We start from the raw sequence: 15,041 nt of genomic DNA, 5'->3' as shown, positions 1-15,041 counted from the left end.
ACTGGAAGCATCTGTATGTGAGAAATTTGCTTCATTTCCCTGTAGAGTTAGGGCAGATTTAGACAGTGTAACCCATGGAGTGCAATTTTTATCATCCTAAAGTTTGATGCTTAAAATAGGTCTTAAGAACTGTGCCCTAAAAGTGCCTCTCTTCATCTCCTACTGCCTTCCCTGCCAACATTTGGAATTAGAGGAGCTGAATCTGGGTGAAATTGTCTGCAGTAGGCTCCACTAATCTATTCTTACACTAAAGCAGCCCAATTTCCATGAATGCTTTCCTAAAAATGCACCTTCTATCACCTGACTGTGCAGATAAATGTGTCCCAAGCAATATCAGTCATTCCCACATCAGTCCTGTCCTCTCGTTTCCTCGTTGGCTTTAGAATGCAGTCCCGGGTGAGGGGTGGTGTGTGCAGACAGCTCTGGCTTCAGGATGAAATAAATCCCACCCTGGACCCTGGGGACTTTTCTAACTCCATGCATAGCTCAGGTGCAGCTTGCTGGATTTAATGGCACTAACCCCACCACTGGCTGGGATTTTTTTCAGAAGGATGTGATGGGGTTTTCTTCTGCTGGTGGTGTTTTTTTCTGCTGGTGCCAATTGCTCTGTGCTTATCAAACCCCCTCCATCCAGGATGGTGGAGAACACTGGAGCCCTGGTGAATCTTTTCATAGATTTTGATAGATTTTCATAGAATTTCCCTGCAGCAGAGCTCAGTGTAGGAGAAATTAAGAAAATCATCATCCTCCCCCATGTTCACTCTGCTTAACATCCTCCAGCCCATTCCATGGCTAAGGGAAAAAAAAAAAAGGCATTAAATCTGGGATATTTGGTACCTACCAGTGCTCACAGCCACTGCAAAGCAAGTTTTGGCCATTCCCAGTCCATTCACATTCAGTTTAGTCCTCTTCACACAACCCAGCCTAGCAAAATGTAGCTTTTAGGGAAAGCTGAGAAGCTTACAGAGCTGCTTGCTTGCTGTGCTTGATGTTTTAAGTCTGGCTTTGTTTCTTTTTAGGTGCTGGGAGGAAATAGTGGAATCCCCATTCTGGTGGATCATTAAAACTCCTATTTTGGTGTCTATTTTGGTAAAGTATCAGCATGTTCTGCTGGCTGCAAAGCCATCTTTAGTCCTGTCTGGGGAGGGGGTGAAGGGGTGTTGAGAAGTGTCCTGTAAATGTCCATGGAAAATGCACTGCCAGGTAAAATCCCACTGTGCACTGAACATCTGCTTTAAGATGAGGAAATTCCTCCTCCAGATAAATCCCCTCACCTGCAGCACTGACCACGGGAGGAGTTTGAGTGACCAGGCCACCAGGGTGGAGCTCACTTGATGTAGCTTTGACCACCTCCATCTCCTTGTTGGGGTGGCCATGGGAGATGGAGGAAGGTGGTTGGACATCCAGGAAAGGCTCATTTTGCCTCAGGAAGCAGTGGGTGCCTGAATTCCATCAGATGACCCATGCTAGAGGTGGTTTTGTTTCTCTGAGCTGACCAGGATGACTTGTTCAGTTGTAGATGTCAGCAGTACAAATTAACATCAGTCCTACCATGAATTCCCTCAGGAGTTTGCCTCTTGCATGCAGTACAGATTTGCATTCCAGCTGTGTATTTTTGGAGAAATTTCTAGAGGAGTTTGGCTAATTTACAGAAAAATCAACAGAAGTGTTTTATTTTAATTCTCTGGATATGATCAATTCTGACCATAGCAACCAGAACACTTCTCAGGAGCTCTGGGTCCTTCCACCCTTGTTGAACATTGCTCTGTTGGGCATGGATCCAAACCTTAAAATCAAATGAACTGGAGTTAAACTTAATTTTGGGTTTTCTTAAATGAAGTCAAGGATGTGGAAAGGAAAAAAAAAAAAAAAAAAAAAAAAAAAGCAGCAACATAAATCAAATCAATTATTATTCCATGTACATTATGACTTTTACAAGAAGACTTTTTTTAGACTTTTTTTTTTTTTTTTTTCTGTGACATTTATCATGCAGGGATTCCAGACTGAAAGTTTCAATAATGACATCTTGCTCTGTTTACCTCACTGGAAAGAAATATAGTACTTAGATGACACATCTCCAAATATTTATATCATCCTGGAAAGCTATAGATAGCATTTTCCCATTCCTGAGATAAGCTTTCAGTCAAAAAACACACCCTTTTATTCTCCTCAGATCAATGGGTCTGTATTTTCTGTTGGCCAATAAATCTTATCCTCATTGCCAAACAGAATTTACCCAGCATTTCCTGATTTTCCTTCAGCAGATATCCTATAAATCTGTCCTAAAGGAAGGGCATGATGGCCACTGGCTGATGAACAGCAGGTTTCTCCAGGGGGTAATGCAGCATTTCCTCCAAATCCATGGGAATACAGCTGGTATCTCAGTGTAAGGAAGAAATACATAGACAAGATCTATAAGATCTTTAAGGTACATGAGATATATCTTGTGTACAAGGTGTTAAGCACTGGAACACATTGATTACCTTTGGTTATACTCTAGGGATAAAAAAATCATCTAAACAACTTCTCCAACATCCTGATTCCTGTCTCTTCTGCCATGGAATTCCAAGGTTATACCGAGCCCACATGTTACACTCCACTCTGTGTTTGCTCTTGATCACTCCAAGCCAACACAGTCAGAATTTGTTAATTTATTAATTGTTCCATTCTTGCCTTCCTTGCAGCAGCTTGTGTGTTATCAATGCTTATTAGTGTAGTTGATCTAGATAATGCTCATTTGGACTAATAAATTTCACTTCCCACCAAATCAGACACATAAACCATTTTTTCGAGGAAATAAATACAAACAGAAACTATGAAAATCTGCTCAGGATAGGTAAGAAGTGATTAAGCAATGCATTATAACCAAGAAATGCAATGGATATCCAATCACTCATAGGCTTTGAAAAAAAGAGTGTCTATTTGAGAGATGGGCTTCAGTCTGTTTCATTAATCTATTGTTGTGATAAGTGTAGGAATTGCTGGAAGAAATCTTATCATCTATTTTTACAGGGATAAAAATAAAATAAAAAAAAAAAATCTATTTTTTTATTGGTTTAACACAGTCCCTTCCAGCTGCTGAGCCCCTAAAAACGAGAATCATTTGCACATTCACTGACCATGAAAGGATAAAGAAAGGGGTTCTGCACCAAACTAAAAGTGAACTAAGTCCCCAGGAATCTGTTATTGCTTTTCTGCTGTCTGTGCTGCATGAGTAACAGGATGAGTCAACAGAGAGGACCTTGAAAGAAGCAGATTTGCATTCAATTCATGCCATCAGGACATTCCCATTCCTAGCTCTACACCCTTGCTGTTAAATAAGGTTCACAATGCTTGAGTACATTGGTAGAGCACTGTGAGATTTTGGGGTGAAAAGAACCACCTAAAATCTGGGTATCAGCCAGATTTCTCTGGTCAAACATGCCAGGAAGGAACGTTCCCCGCTGCTTTGGTGAGGCCTGTCCCTTGCTGCACAAGACAGAACATGGCCAATATGGTGGCTTGGAGTGGCTGCCTGAAACAGAGGCTAAACAAGATTAAGAGAATAAAAGTGGGTATAAATTAAAGGCCTTCAATAGGTTCAGCTTGGGCAGTCAAAAGCCCCCAAGAGGGCCTACACCCAGGATGGAAGATGGTCATGAGTTTTTCATACAGTTACAAGTTTGGTCCATTTACATACCAAAGGGCTAAACTGATGCCTTAAGGAGCTGGAACAGAGGCTGGGCAGAGTTAAGGGGAATAAAGAGGATATTTACTGAAAAGTCTTCAAAGGCCAGACCCTGGCAGTACCAGAGCCACAGTCGTGGCTCTGCCCAGATGGCTCCAAGATGGAAACAAAAGAGGGCTTGGTCACAAGATCTCACGTTATTATAAGTTCTGCTCCATTTGCATATTGGAATTAATTGCCCAACCACAGCTCCAGCCCATGAAGTGCCATCCTCCATTTTTTTCTCTCTTCGGCCCATCTTGTTTTTCCTCTTGGGCCTGAGATTTGGATCATTTGTCCTTGGTCCTCAGCTAGAGAAGGAATTGTTTTGTCTCCCTGCTCTGTGAAGAGAGCTCACCATCCCCTTATATGAAACCCAGAGACACACACTAAAGTAGCACAGAATCTGAAAAAAAAAAAAAAAAAAGCTAAAACCTGAGGCATCAAATCCTCCAATTACAGCTTAAGGTAATGAAGTCATATACCCCCAGTTTGTTCACTTTTGTTTATACTTTTCAGGGCCTGATACAGTCAGGTGTCCTTGAGTTTCAGGCCCAGAGAGGAATTGTTTTGTCTGAATACAGCGGGAGAACAGCAGCTGACAGGCTATGGAGTTTCAGAGCTGTACCCTAAAGCAGTACAGGATCTGAGAAACATAAAAGCTAAATCCTACGGCATCAAATAGGCCAGCTGGAGTGGATCCTGCTTCGTGCTTTGGTTTGGTTTCCCTGGCTCACCACGCTCGGCAGCCGGTCCCATGTCACCGCCTCGCGAGCCGCCGGGCGCCGCGGCTCCCTCCCGCGCGCGCAGCAGGACGTCGTGCGGAGCTGTGCTCGATGGGCTTGACATCATCATACTTGGGATGTATGACACGAAGTCCCAAGCAGGCTGATGTCAGGCCCAAGATGCCATCCTGTGTCGGTTTCCCCTGTGCTCCCCGCCCCCCCCGAGCGGGGTTCTCTCCGCTCATGGCTTGTTAAACGGCAGCTCCTTCCATGGCAAAAACCATTCCAGTGAGAGGAATTCCCCTCTAGCGGTGGGCTCTTTTCCCTGGAGAAAAATGCTGATGTTTTACCCCTCTCTTCCCATCTCCACAGGTGAACTTCATCCTCTTCATCTGCATCATCCGTATCTTAGTCCAGAAGCTGCATTCCCCAGATGTTGGGCACAACGAAACCAGCCAATATTCGTAAGTGCCAGACTTTTCCAAGCCTATCCTGTGTTTTTTGGGAAACTGGCCTGGCTGCTTGATAGTTCGTTATTGCGTCTTGTTTCGTGATTACGTCTGTCTGCACTGATCAAAATCAATTAATTTTAATTGCTTAAAGCAGATTAGAAATCAGGAAATTGAGCATTTGCTAAAAGAGCTGGGCAGGTTTTATGGCAGTTTGTGGCAGGTGAGAGGGATTTCTTCCGGGATTAATGATGAAGAAATGAGAGTAATAATAATGATCATGAAACCAAATATAATTTTTCTTTGATCATTTAATATTTATTGGATTCTGAAGGCAGAAGGACCCTGATGGAAAACAAAAAGTTGCTCTCAGTGTACAGGCTTTTTTCCCTGACCCTCAGTTTTAAAGGAGAGATCTAGAAAAATACCATTCAGTAGGATCTATAACAAATTTTCCTCATCCTAAAAGAGATCTCTAAACAAGATTGGATTAACTCAATACATTTCTCTGCTCTGTTGAGAAGAATCACTGACTTAGAAGTTTTACTTGACTTAATACTTTTATTCCAGGGATATGAGGTTGACCTTAATGGGGCTTTATATATAATTAACAACATGCCAGAGAGATCAACATCTCTCAGTGGCCAAGGCTGGTCTTAGCTGCAGTATTTTAAGAGTGAAAGAAATGTCTATCTGCATAGATTTATTCTGGCTTCAATGCAAATAAAATAAAAGTCCAGACCGGGTTATTTTTGACTCTTCCCACTGTTCTGGCTCCGCTTTTCAGCTATCCTGGATATTTAGTAAATGTTTCCTAGAAAAGAATTAAATGAAAAGAGTCTAGTGTCTGCATGGTCACTGCTTGTAAATCTTTGTCTTTGGAGGGAGATGTGCTTTTGGGTACCCTGAAAAATCTCACTTCATCTTCCTGCAGGATGGAAAAAAGTAACAATATGTTCCTTAAATCCTGCCCAGCCAGGGCACTGAGACTTTCTCTCTGGTGATGGTGAATTATTCATTTCATCTACCTCGAGAGATTCTCAGATTTATGAAAGGAAATGCCAGGTTTTGACCTTAATTTTCCTGGCAGCAGCCAAAGCCAATTACCTATTTTTCTGTCATCACAAGGCACCTGCATTACCAGACCCTGTGCTTTCTACCACCTGCCCTTCTGGATTTCCAACTGGGAATTTTATCTTTGCCCACCAGCTTTGCAGCAGGTGCACAGATTAAATCAGCATATTTAAGTACCTTCTAGTACTGAGCAGCGTCCTGGCACTGCTGGCTCCTGTTCACCTCAGCACAAGTGCTGCCAACGTGCACCTGATGAGTTATGCCCAGATTACCTCAGAGGTCATGCTGGGCTTTGGGCTCAGGACACATTTTCCAGGGAGGTGGAGCAGTCAAGAAAGCCCTTTTTGTCTTGTAAACAAACGTAGGGCATGTTGGTAAAACACAGATTTCCCCTCACTGACCTGCTCAACAGGGGGTTCTGCTGAAGGACAACTGGTCCTGACATCTACAGATCCTCACCTTCCTTCACCACCTGGAAAAATGGCTCAGTTCCACTGGAGATTGAATCACTTCACAAAAGCATAGAATCCTGCAACATTTTTGGTTGGGAGGGACCTTAAAGCTCATCCAGTTCCAACCCCCTGCCATGGCCTCCTTCCAACCTGGCCCTAAAATTTTAGGTTTGCAAGCCACGTGAGGTGCTTTAGGACACTTCCAATGCTTGCACGGACCTGCCAGACAGGACATAGGACCTATGGGACACTTGTCCCCTTGTACAGTAGCACCTGGTGACCAGCCACATCTGGCTGGGACATCTGGAAAACTCTGTTGACTGAATTCAGGCAGTAGGTACAAGACATCACACTTTCCTGTGGAAACAAATATTAATTGTCTGAAACTGAAGGCTGGACCCCACCAAGGCGAATTCTCAGCGTGGTCCTAAGATTTTTACTTTTAGACAGTAATCTGTGGAGGCTTCTGGGGTTTGACTGCAGGACCCAATAGTTCTTAGCAGAAAACTGCTGCTGAAATGTCGAGGGAGCTGGGGGTGTTTAGCCTGGAGAAGAGGAGGCTCATGGTGACCCTATTGCTCTCCACAACTCCCTGAAAGGAGGTTGGAGCCAGATGGGGACTGGGCTCTTCTCCCAGGCAACAAGTGACAGGATGAGAGGAAATGGCCTCAAGTTGTGCCTGGAGATGTTCAGGTTGGACATCAGGAGGAATTTCTTCACCAAAAGGGTTGTGAAGCTTTGGAAGGGGCTGCCCAGGGAGGTTTGTGCTCTCCATCCCTGGAGGTGTCCAAGGAAGGCCTGGACGTGGCACTCAGTGCTCTGGGCTGGGGACAAGGTGGGCATCAGGCACAGCTTGGACTCGATGGTCTGGGAGGTCTTTCCCAGCCAAATGCCTCTGTGATTCTGTGTGCATCCCTCCTGCCAAATCTGAGACAAATCTGTTTTAAACTAACAGCATCCTGGATATCTCATTTGCATTTCTCCCTCCTTCTCATGTGTATTTTATATTGTTTATTTTCTACACACACAGCCTGCTGACGTGCTGACAGCATTGTTCAATTCCAAAAGGTCTGAGCTTAGCTGCAGGCTGGAAGCTCAGGTGTGCTGCTGACTCCCTCATTAATGCTGCAGACAGGGAACTGGGCTTTCATCTACAGGAAGCTCTAAAAACAAGTCTCCCAAAACAGTTTTGTGGAAATGACAGGGACATGTGCAAGAATGGGACAGCAATATTTCAGGCAAATAGAATTTGTCTTCTGCAACAAAAAACTTGAGCAAAATTCATCTCTCCATTCTGTCCACGTCTGTGGATCAATATTGTCATTAAAGTCCTCTGAGTAACTTTTCCATTATGATTTCAGGGAGCGTGACTGAAATGTTGGTTCACTCTTTCCCACTCCCAAGGACAGGAGCAGGTTCCATGCAGGTTAATGGACACGTGTTCTCCCAAAATTACCTGTCACCACGTGTACCTGCCAGAGAGGGGAGGTCGGGGGTGTGCTGGGAATCAGAGTAATGAGGGTTTGAGAATCCATGGTTTCCAGCAGATTTAACCAGCTTTAGACAGACAATCCCCCAAGCAGTTCTGCCTCCTGCACAGCCAGGCTTGAGCTTCCTGCGAGCAATTACACTGGGACTGGGTGATGATTTTCCTGAGTGCAGTGTTTAGGTGGTGGAGTCTTTTTAAGCATCACAGAGCCCTTGCCTTGATGCCAAAATAAAATCTAAAACTCAGTATCTGGTGAAGCTCAGTGTTGGGAGCAAGAGACTTGTGTGAGGTGTGCAAATTGGAGGAGGGAGCTCAGGTTTTGTCATTAATGTCCTTTTCATCACCACAGTCCAGCCAGGAGGGAAAATATTGTAATTAAGGCCCCAGTGTTGTCTGCAATGATAAGATAAAATTTTCTAATCCACTGGAGGTAGCAAACAGCATCTCTGTCCATGCAGGACACAAAGGTAGCCCCACATCTCCTTCTCTAGGCTGATGTTCCTCAGAGAGGGGGGAGAGAGGAGAGATCTCTGCAAAGCCATTGCTGATATTTGCTGAACTGCTTGGGAAATGAGTGACTTCCCACTTCCCACACAGCTGGGGGGATTAGGGCTTGGTAATGCCAGCATGGGTCCCACTGGCCAGAGCTGCTTCTGGAGTGAGGAACAGGGAACACTGACGCTCACCAGAGACAGTGACAGTCCTGTGGCAGAGCAAGGCACCGAAAAAACCTCAGATTTTGGATCCCTGTGAGCAGTGATGTGCCTGCTAGTGAGGGAGGTGGGAAAGGCGAACTCCTGTAAAGTTCCTCATCTTCCTGCAGGCTCTCATTTTGCCTGGGATGAGCCACAGCCTCCAATCACAGCCTTAATGTTGAGCTGTCTGTGGGCCAGGCCCAGGGAGAGCTACAGAGGAGCTCTGGGAGGCACAGGGATGAGCATCCTCTGCACAAAGCTGCCACATCAGCCTCCCAGTGGGCTCCTGCAGGTGGCAAATAAATGAAGATGGTCTGAGAGGTCTGAGCCCGAGGAGGCTTTGGAGGTTGCAGGTGGAAAAAATGAATATTTCCAACATCCCAGCCTTAGCTTTATTTCCTCCAGGAGCCTCTGAAAGAGGGGGAGATGTCAGAGGATACGAGTGACCAAGGGAGACAAAACCCCCACAAGCATCCTTAGACCCTTGATTTCATTTTCTTTCTGCCAGCTACTTTTTAATAATGATTAGATCCAATACATTATCATCTCTTCCTAATTAGACCCCTGATTACCCAGCATGATGCCATTAAGCACTAATACTGTTCATTCCCCTCCTTTGGAGACATTCATTGTGCAGTAGCCTGTCATTATTCTGAGCTAAACATACCATTTCTCTCCCAGAAGCTGTAATTTTCAGAAATCCCAGGCAAACAAAGACATTGCTAGATGATGATTTAGCTTGTGGAGATGAAAAAAAGATTTCTGGTGGGAAGGAAAGAAGAGAGGAGGGAGAAAGAAATACCTCCAGTGGAGCTACTGGGAATAAAAATGTCACATTTTATGGTGCCACCAGGTCTGAAATCACCAGCCATCTGCAGTCTGTGGGACAAGGAGAAATAATAAATTTTCAGGGTTTATTTCAGGGCTCAGCTGCAGGATTCCTCAGCCTCTCACCCTCTCCCCTCTCCCCTCGTGGCTCATGTTTGTCTTTCCAACAGGAGGCTGGCCAAGTCCACTCTGCTGCTGATCCCTCTCTTTGGCATTCACTACATCATGTTTGCTTTCTTCCCCGACAATTTCAAAGCAGAAGTGAAGCTGGTCTTTGAGCTCGTGGTTGGGTCATTCCAGGTAAGCCACCATTTGGGTCACCAGGTCTGTCACTAGGTCTGTCACCAGGGAGAAATGCAATGAGCTGGACATGGGTTTTTCCTGGACATGCCCCATACTGCTCTTGTACCTTTGTGGAGAATCTACTCACTCCAGCCTGGCCAGGATGAAAGATAAATTTATAAATAATAAAGTACTGGAATTGTCTTCCCAGGGAGGTGGTTGAGTCACCATCTCTGGATGTGTTTAAAAAAAGACTGGACATGGTGCTATAGTCTAGTTGAGGTGTTAGGGCATAGGTTGGACTTGATGATCTTAGAGGTCTCTTCCAACCTCATTATTCTGTGATTCTGTGATATTTTGCCTTCCAGAAGGAGATTCTCTTCCCTCATTTTAGGAAATGAAAAGAAAATGCTCCTCTGTACATTGGTGTCTCTGTGTTTTTTCATACTTAAGGGAGAAAAAGAAGCACCTCAGTTTCAGTTTTTGCATTATTGACATGTCCAAGGCCAGGGTGGATGGGGCTTTGAGCAGCAAGTTTCATTCAGCAGTGAATGATTAACATTCCTGACTACATCACCATCACTGCACATCTGGAAGTGTTCAAAAATTGTGCAGATGTGGCACTTGGAGACATGGGTTAGTGGTGGACTTGGATGGGCTTGATGGCCTTAGAGGTCTTTTCCAACCTGAACACTTCTGTGGTTGTGTGATCTCTCCTTTGGGAGCTGAATGGATCTACACTCTCTCCTTGTCTGTAGTGCTAAAATCCTGTTTTCTCCTTTCCCCAGGGATTTGTGGTGGCTGTTCTGTACTGCTTTCTCAATGGAGAGGTAAGACCAGACCATCAGGGTTTTTTGGGTTAATGTTTGCAGCTAGGACAAAATGAATGCATGTGGAGAGTGGATTGAGAAGTGTCCCATTCCTGATCCCGGTGTTACAATATTGGGGGGAAGCAACCAAATCACATCTCTCTCTCTCCAGGAAAACAATTCAACCATTTGCCTGACAGTTTTCAGCACAATTAATAAAAACAATCAATAAACGCATCAGGACCTGTGCTTGCACTGTAGCCCATCCTCTCCTCATGAGACAGCATCAGCAGAACTCCTGTGTGAACATGCACAATCCCTGATCCCAAAGCACCCCCTTCAGCAGGGCAAGATAAATCCCATCCAAGCCCTGTTTGTGCTTAGTGCCTCCAGTGATCCTCCCCAGGATCACACCCACAGCCAAAACCAGCACAGGCATTGGTGTGACTGCACAGAGCAGTGCAGGTGAACGTGTTTCTGCCTTGCAGGAATAATATTGACTTTCCCACATTTTAGTCCTGGCATTCTCGTCCTGGCATTGTGCTGTTCCTGTGTTTATCCCAGAGCATTTTCATCTGTTTCATCTAATTCAGCTGTTTCATCTAATTCATGCTGTTACCTAAAAATTTGCACTGGAGGGCTGCAGGAGGGGACAAGGACAGTGGCCAGGTTTGTTCAGGATTTGAACTGGGATGCTGTAAACCAGGTTATTTCTGTAAACACTCTGAGCACCAGCAAGCAGCTTCTGTCAAAAAAAGCACAGCTGTATTGACAGCTTTACAAACAAGCTGTAGTTCAATCATTTCTATTTGGACCAAAAAGAGGGCAGTGAAAAGGAAAGCGTCTTAATTATACTCACCAAGTGTTGTCATTGAAGTTAAGTAGTCTGGCACCTTGACTGTGTCAATAAGAATTTTCTTTCTGATGAAGCTCAGGGATTTCTGCTCCAGTAATTTACTGACTGGAGTGTCCCCTTTATGTGGAAAGTTTTGCTCCAGTAATTTACTGACTGGAGTGTCCCCTTTATGTGGAAAGTTTTGGCCAAGCCATGTTTAGTGGCCTTTATAAAGTAATTCTTGGCCCCGTGGTGGGTGGGTTACCCAAGGCTGCTCACATAACCAGGTCAGAATAGGCTGGGCACGGTGTGGCTGGACAGTGCCCAGGCACAAAGGGACCTGGGGGTTCTGGTCAACAGTGACTGGACACGAGCCAGCAGCGGGCCCTGGTGGCCAAAGGCCGACTGCTCCTGGCCTGGATCAGGAGCGGTGTGGCCAGCAGGAGCAGGGAGGTCATTCTGCCCCATACCTGGCACAGGTGAGGGCACACCTCGAGTGCCATGCCCAGCTCTGGCCCCTCAGTTTGGGAAGGACGTTGGGACGCTCGAGCGCGTCCAGAGGAGGCAACGAGGCTGGAGAGGGGCTGGGAACACAAACCCTGTGAGAAACGGCTGAGGGAGCTGGGGGGGCTCAGCCTGGAGAAAAGGAGACTCAGGGCTGACCTCAGCACTCTCCAGGGCTCCTGAAAGGTGCCTGTGCTTAGCTGGGCTTGGGCTCTTTCTCCAGGAACTGACAGAACCAGGGCACACAGCCTCCAGCTGCACCAAGGGAAATAGAGGTTGGATATCAGGAAAAAGTTTTTTACAGAAAGGTGATAAAGTTCTGGAATGGCTGCCTGGGGAGGTGGTGCAGTCACCATCCCTGGGTGTGTTTAACAAAGGCTGGATGTGGCACTGGGTGCCAGGGTTGAGTTGAGGTGTTGGGGCTGGACTGGACTCAATGATCTTGAAGGTCTCTTCCAACCTGGTCATTCTGGGAATTCTGTGAACAACATCCAGTGATGCCCTGTGCTGCCTTTTCTGTCTTTCCCATGCCCAGGTGCAAGCTGAGCTCAAGAGGAAGTGGCGGAGGTGGCACCTGGAGCGGTTCCTGGGCTCGGACATGAAGTACCACCACCCTTCCCTGGGCAGCAACGGCACCAACTTCAGCACCCAGATCTCCATGCTGACCAAGTGCTCGCCAAAGACACGCCGCTGCTCCAGCTTCCAGGCCGAGTTCTCCCTGGTGTGAGAGGCTCCCCAGGCACTGAGTATCCAAAACTGAGGCACGAGGATCCCCGGGAATCAATGATCCCATGACAAAACCCTGTGAAATGACCTGCTCCACATGAGCCAACAGAGGACACACAACTGGAAAAGCCGCTGGCATCCAGGATGAGATCGGACAAGCCAAGAGGCAGAGAAACACTTTTGTTCTCCCTCTTTTCAGGCCTTTCACTCTTCAGTTTCAAGCCCTCAGAGGTTGATAACTCTGAGGAATTGTTCAAGTTGCTTGAGGACAGCCTGGGAGATGCTGGTGTGTCATAAAAAATGAAGCACTGGGGGTAAGGGAGGGAGAACCTCAGTCCTCGGTGGCTTTACCAGAACTGGCATCTCTGAAACAGACAAATTGCACTTTTTTTTCTTTTTTTTTTTTTTTTTTTTTTAATGAGCCAGTAAAGGAGAGACAGAGGCAGGAAGCAGGAAAAAAAAAAAAATGCCAAATATACGAATGTGCCAAAATTCCTGTGGATAAGAGGTGATGATACAGCACCAAAGACGGTGTTGGGGACACAGGGAGAAGGGACAGGAGGAACGTGAGCAGGAAGGGAGAGGCCAGCACATGGCCCCCACATTTTACACAGGTGGAGATGAAGCTGCAGCACCAGGAGAGCCCCTCGGAGGATGCCCCAGTGTGTTCTGCTATTTCCCCACCATCCTGGGGAGCAGAAGCTTTCCAGGCACCCTTGGGTGCCCTGTGGAAGAGCAGATCACTGAGAAGGACCAACCCTTCTCTGCATTGTGTTGGTGACATGGTGTTTTACTTGGTTGTGTTCCATGAACAGGAAACTCGATTTGCATGTATAAAAACCAGGGCCAGATGCCAAAAGCAGAGCACGGCTGTGGTTTTTTCATTCTCTTTAAGTTCTCCCATAGATCTCGGTGCATGGATGCACCCAGGATCATTAGAGATCAGGAGAAAATAATTGGGCTGTAATTCATTTGCACTTGCTTAGCACACACTGTCAGGAAAGGGAAATACAGGGCCCTGTAATCCTTAATTGAATCAGAGCTGCCATAAGGAGCCACTCCCCAGATGAAAAAAATTAGCGTCACAGCAGCAGATAAAATTGCTTTCATCAGAGCAAGGTTGTCTCGGCACAAAACTGGCACTCCAGGAGAGAGGAAGGAGTGAAGGAGCTATTAAATGGATTTCTTCTTCAGCTTTTCTGGGGAGCTTTCATCCTATATGAAGGCACTGTTAGATATTTAAGATGTGTGTGTGCATTTTACCTCTTTTCTGAAGGCCTGTTAGTTTCCATACAGGGGCAATTCCTACTTGAAGAATGCACATGGATCCCATTAAAACCAAGGGAGTAGGGTTTTTTTTAATTCTTGCTTTCATGGTGGAGAGGCAAAGGAAAAATGTTAAAGCCCAGTCCTGCTCATTTGAGGCAACCCCACAGTCCCAAACTCAGTCAGAAGACAGAAAATACAGGGATACAGATGCTCAAGTTTGTGTCCCACTCAACTGAAAAGGTTTTATGCTCAGTAACTGGGCTGCTGCCATCCTACTAAAACAGGTCTTCGTGAAGGAGTGTCTGGGTCACCAACAGAGGCACCTGGAGAGGGAGGTGAGCTCCTCTTTTAGAGCTCAGAGATCTCAACTCACCAGTTCTATTTCTCCACAATGAAATGCAGTTCATTGGAGGGAAGCACCTGCAGCCTGGTGGGGCTGGGAGTTGTTGGCCTTAAGCAAAGATGCCAACAAACAACACTGAGCCCAGGAGGAGACTGGCAGATCCTTTCAGAGTCCTGACAGGGCAGTGTTCCATGCCATAACCACCCCCAGAGCCTATTATCAGCTGAGCTGGATGCTCCCAAAGTATTTCTCCAGCCCTGGGACTGAGAACAGCGTCGGGGTCTGGAGTCAGTAAAGGGCCATGAGGAACTGTGATCCACCAAGGGTAAACTTGCAGTCCTGAGTTTGCAGGGAGCCAGCTCAGATCCTGTCACAGTGCAGCCATGGCTACCCAGCCTGTAGGTCCTAAAAGGATAGGAAGATGTGAAAATTCCTGGAATTACAGTGCTGGTAATCCCAGGCTGGCCAGGTGTGAGCCAGCTTTGTTATGGCTACTTTATACTGAGCCTACATCAACAGAGAGGATCCAGCTCTGACGTGCTGTAAGATAATCAAAATGCAGCTCCCTGATTCCCAAAATGCAGAGAAAACAAGAGGATGCTCAAAATTTCCCCACTTCTCTTGCAGTGAAGCCCTTATGCCTTGACACCCCTCAAACAATATCCCACTGAAATCCACAAGGTTCTCAAAGAGGCAAGAACCTTTGAAGAGGTCCTGGTCAGAGTTCAAGAAGAGTTTGGATGATGCACTCAGGCATTTGGTGTGATTTTTGGGGTTGTCCTGTGCAGGACCAGGAGTTGGACTCGATGATCCTTGTGGGTCCCTTCTGACTCAGGATATTCTGTGATGCTCTTT

The 15,041-nt window shown here is 46.1% G+C and overlaps 1 protein-coding gene across 1 annotated transcript in view; it reads left to right on the top strand.

Moving 5' to 3' along the window:
* The window catches only part of VIPR1 (vasoactive intestinal peptide receptor 1), a 100,453-nt gene extending 87,500 nt beyond the window's left edge, over nt 1-12,953 (top strand). The window contains exons 9-13 of the mRNA XM_053996694.1: nt 1,020-1,089; nt 4,804-4,895; nt 9,589-9,718; nt 10,489-10,530; nt 12,384-12,953. Coding sequence (XP_053852669.1) covers nt 1,020-1,089; nt 4,804-4,895; nt 9,589-9,718; nt 10,489-10,530; nt 12,384-12,575 — 526 coding nt within the window. The 3' untranslated portion in view covers nt 12,576-12,953. The remainder of the gene's footprint in view (nt 1-1,019; nt 1,090-4,803; nt 4,896-9,588; nt 9,719-10,488; nt 10,531-12,383) is intronic.
* The last annotated feature ends 2,088 nt before the right edge of the window (nt 12,954-15,041 follow it).

The sequence above is a fragment of the Vidua macroura genome, chromosome 1, assembly GCF_024509145.1.
Source record: "Vidua macroura isolate BioBank_ID:100142 chromosome 1, ASM2450914v1, whole genome shotgun sequence".
In the NCBI taxonomy this organism is placed as follows: domain Eukaryota; kingdom Metazoa; phylum Chordata; class Aves; order Passeriformes; family Viduidae; genus Vidua; species Vidua macroura.
This window is presented reverse-complemented; position numbering and strand designations above follow the sequence as displayed.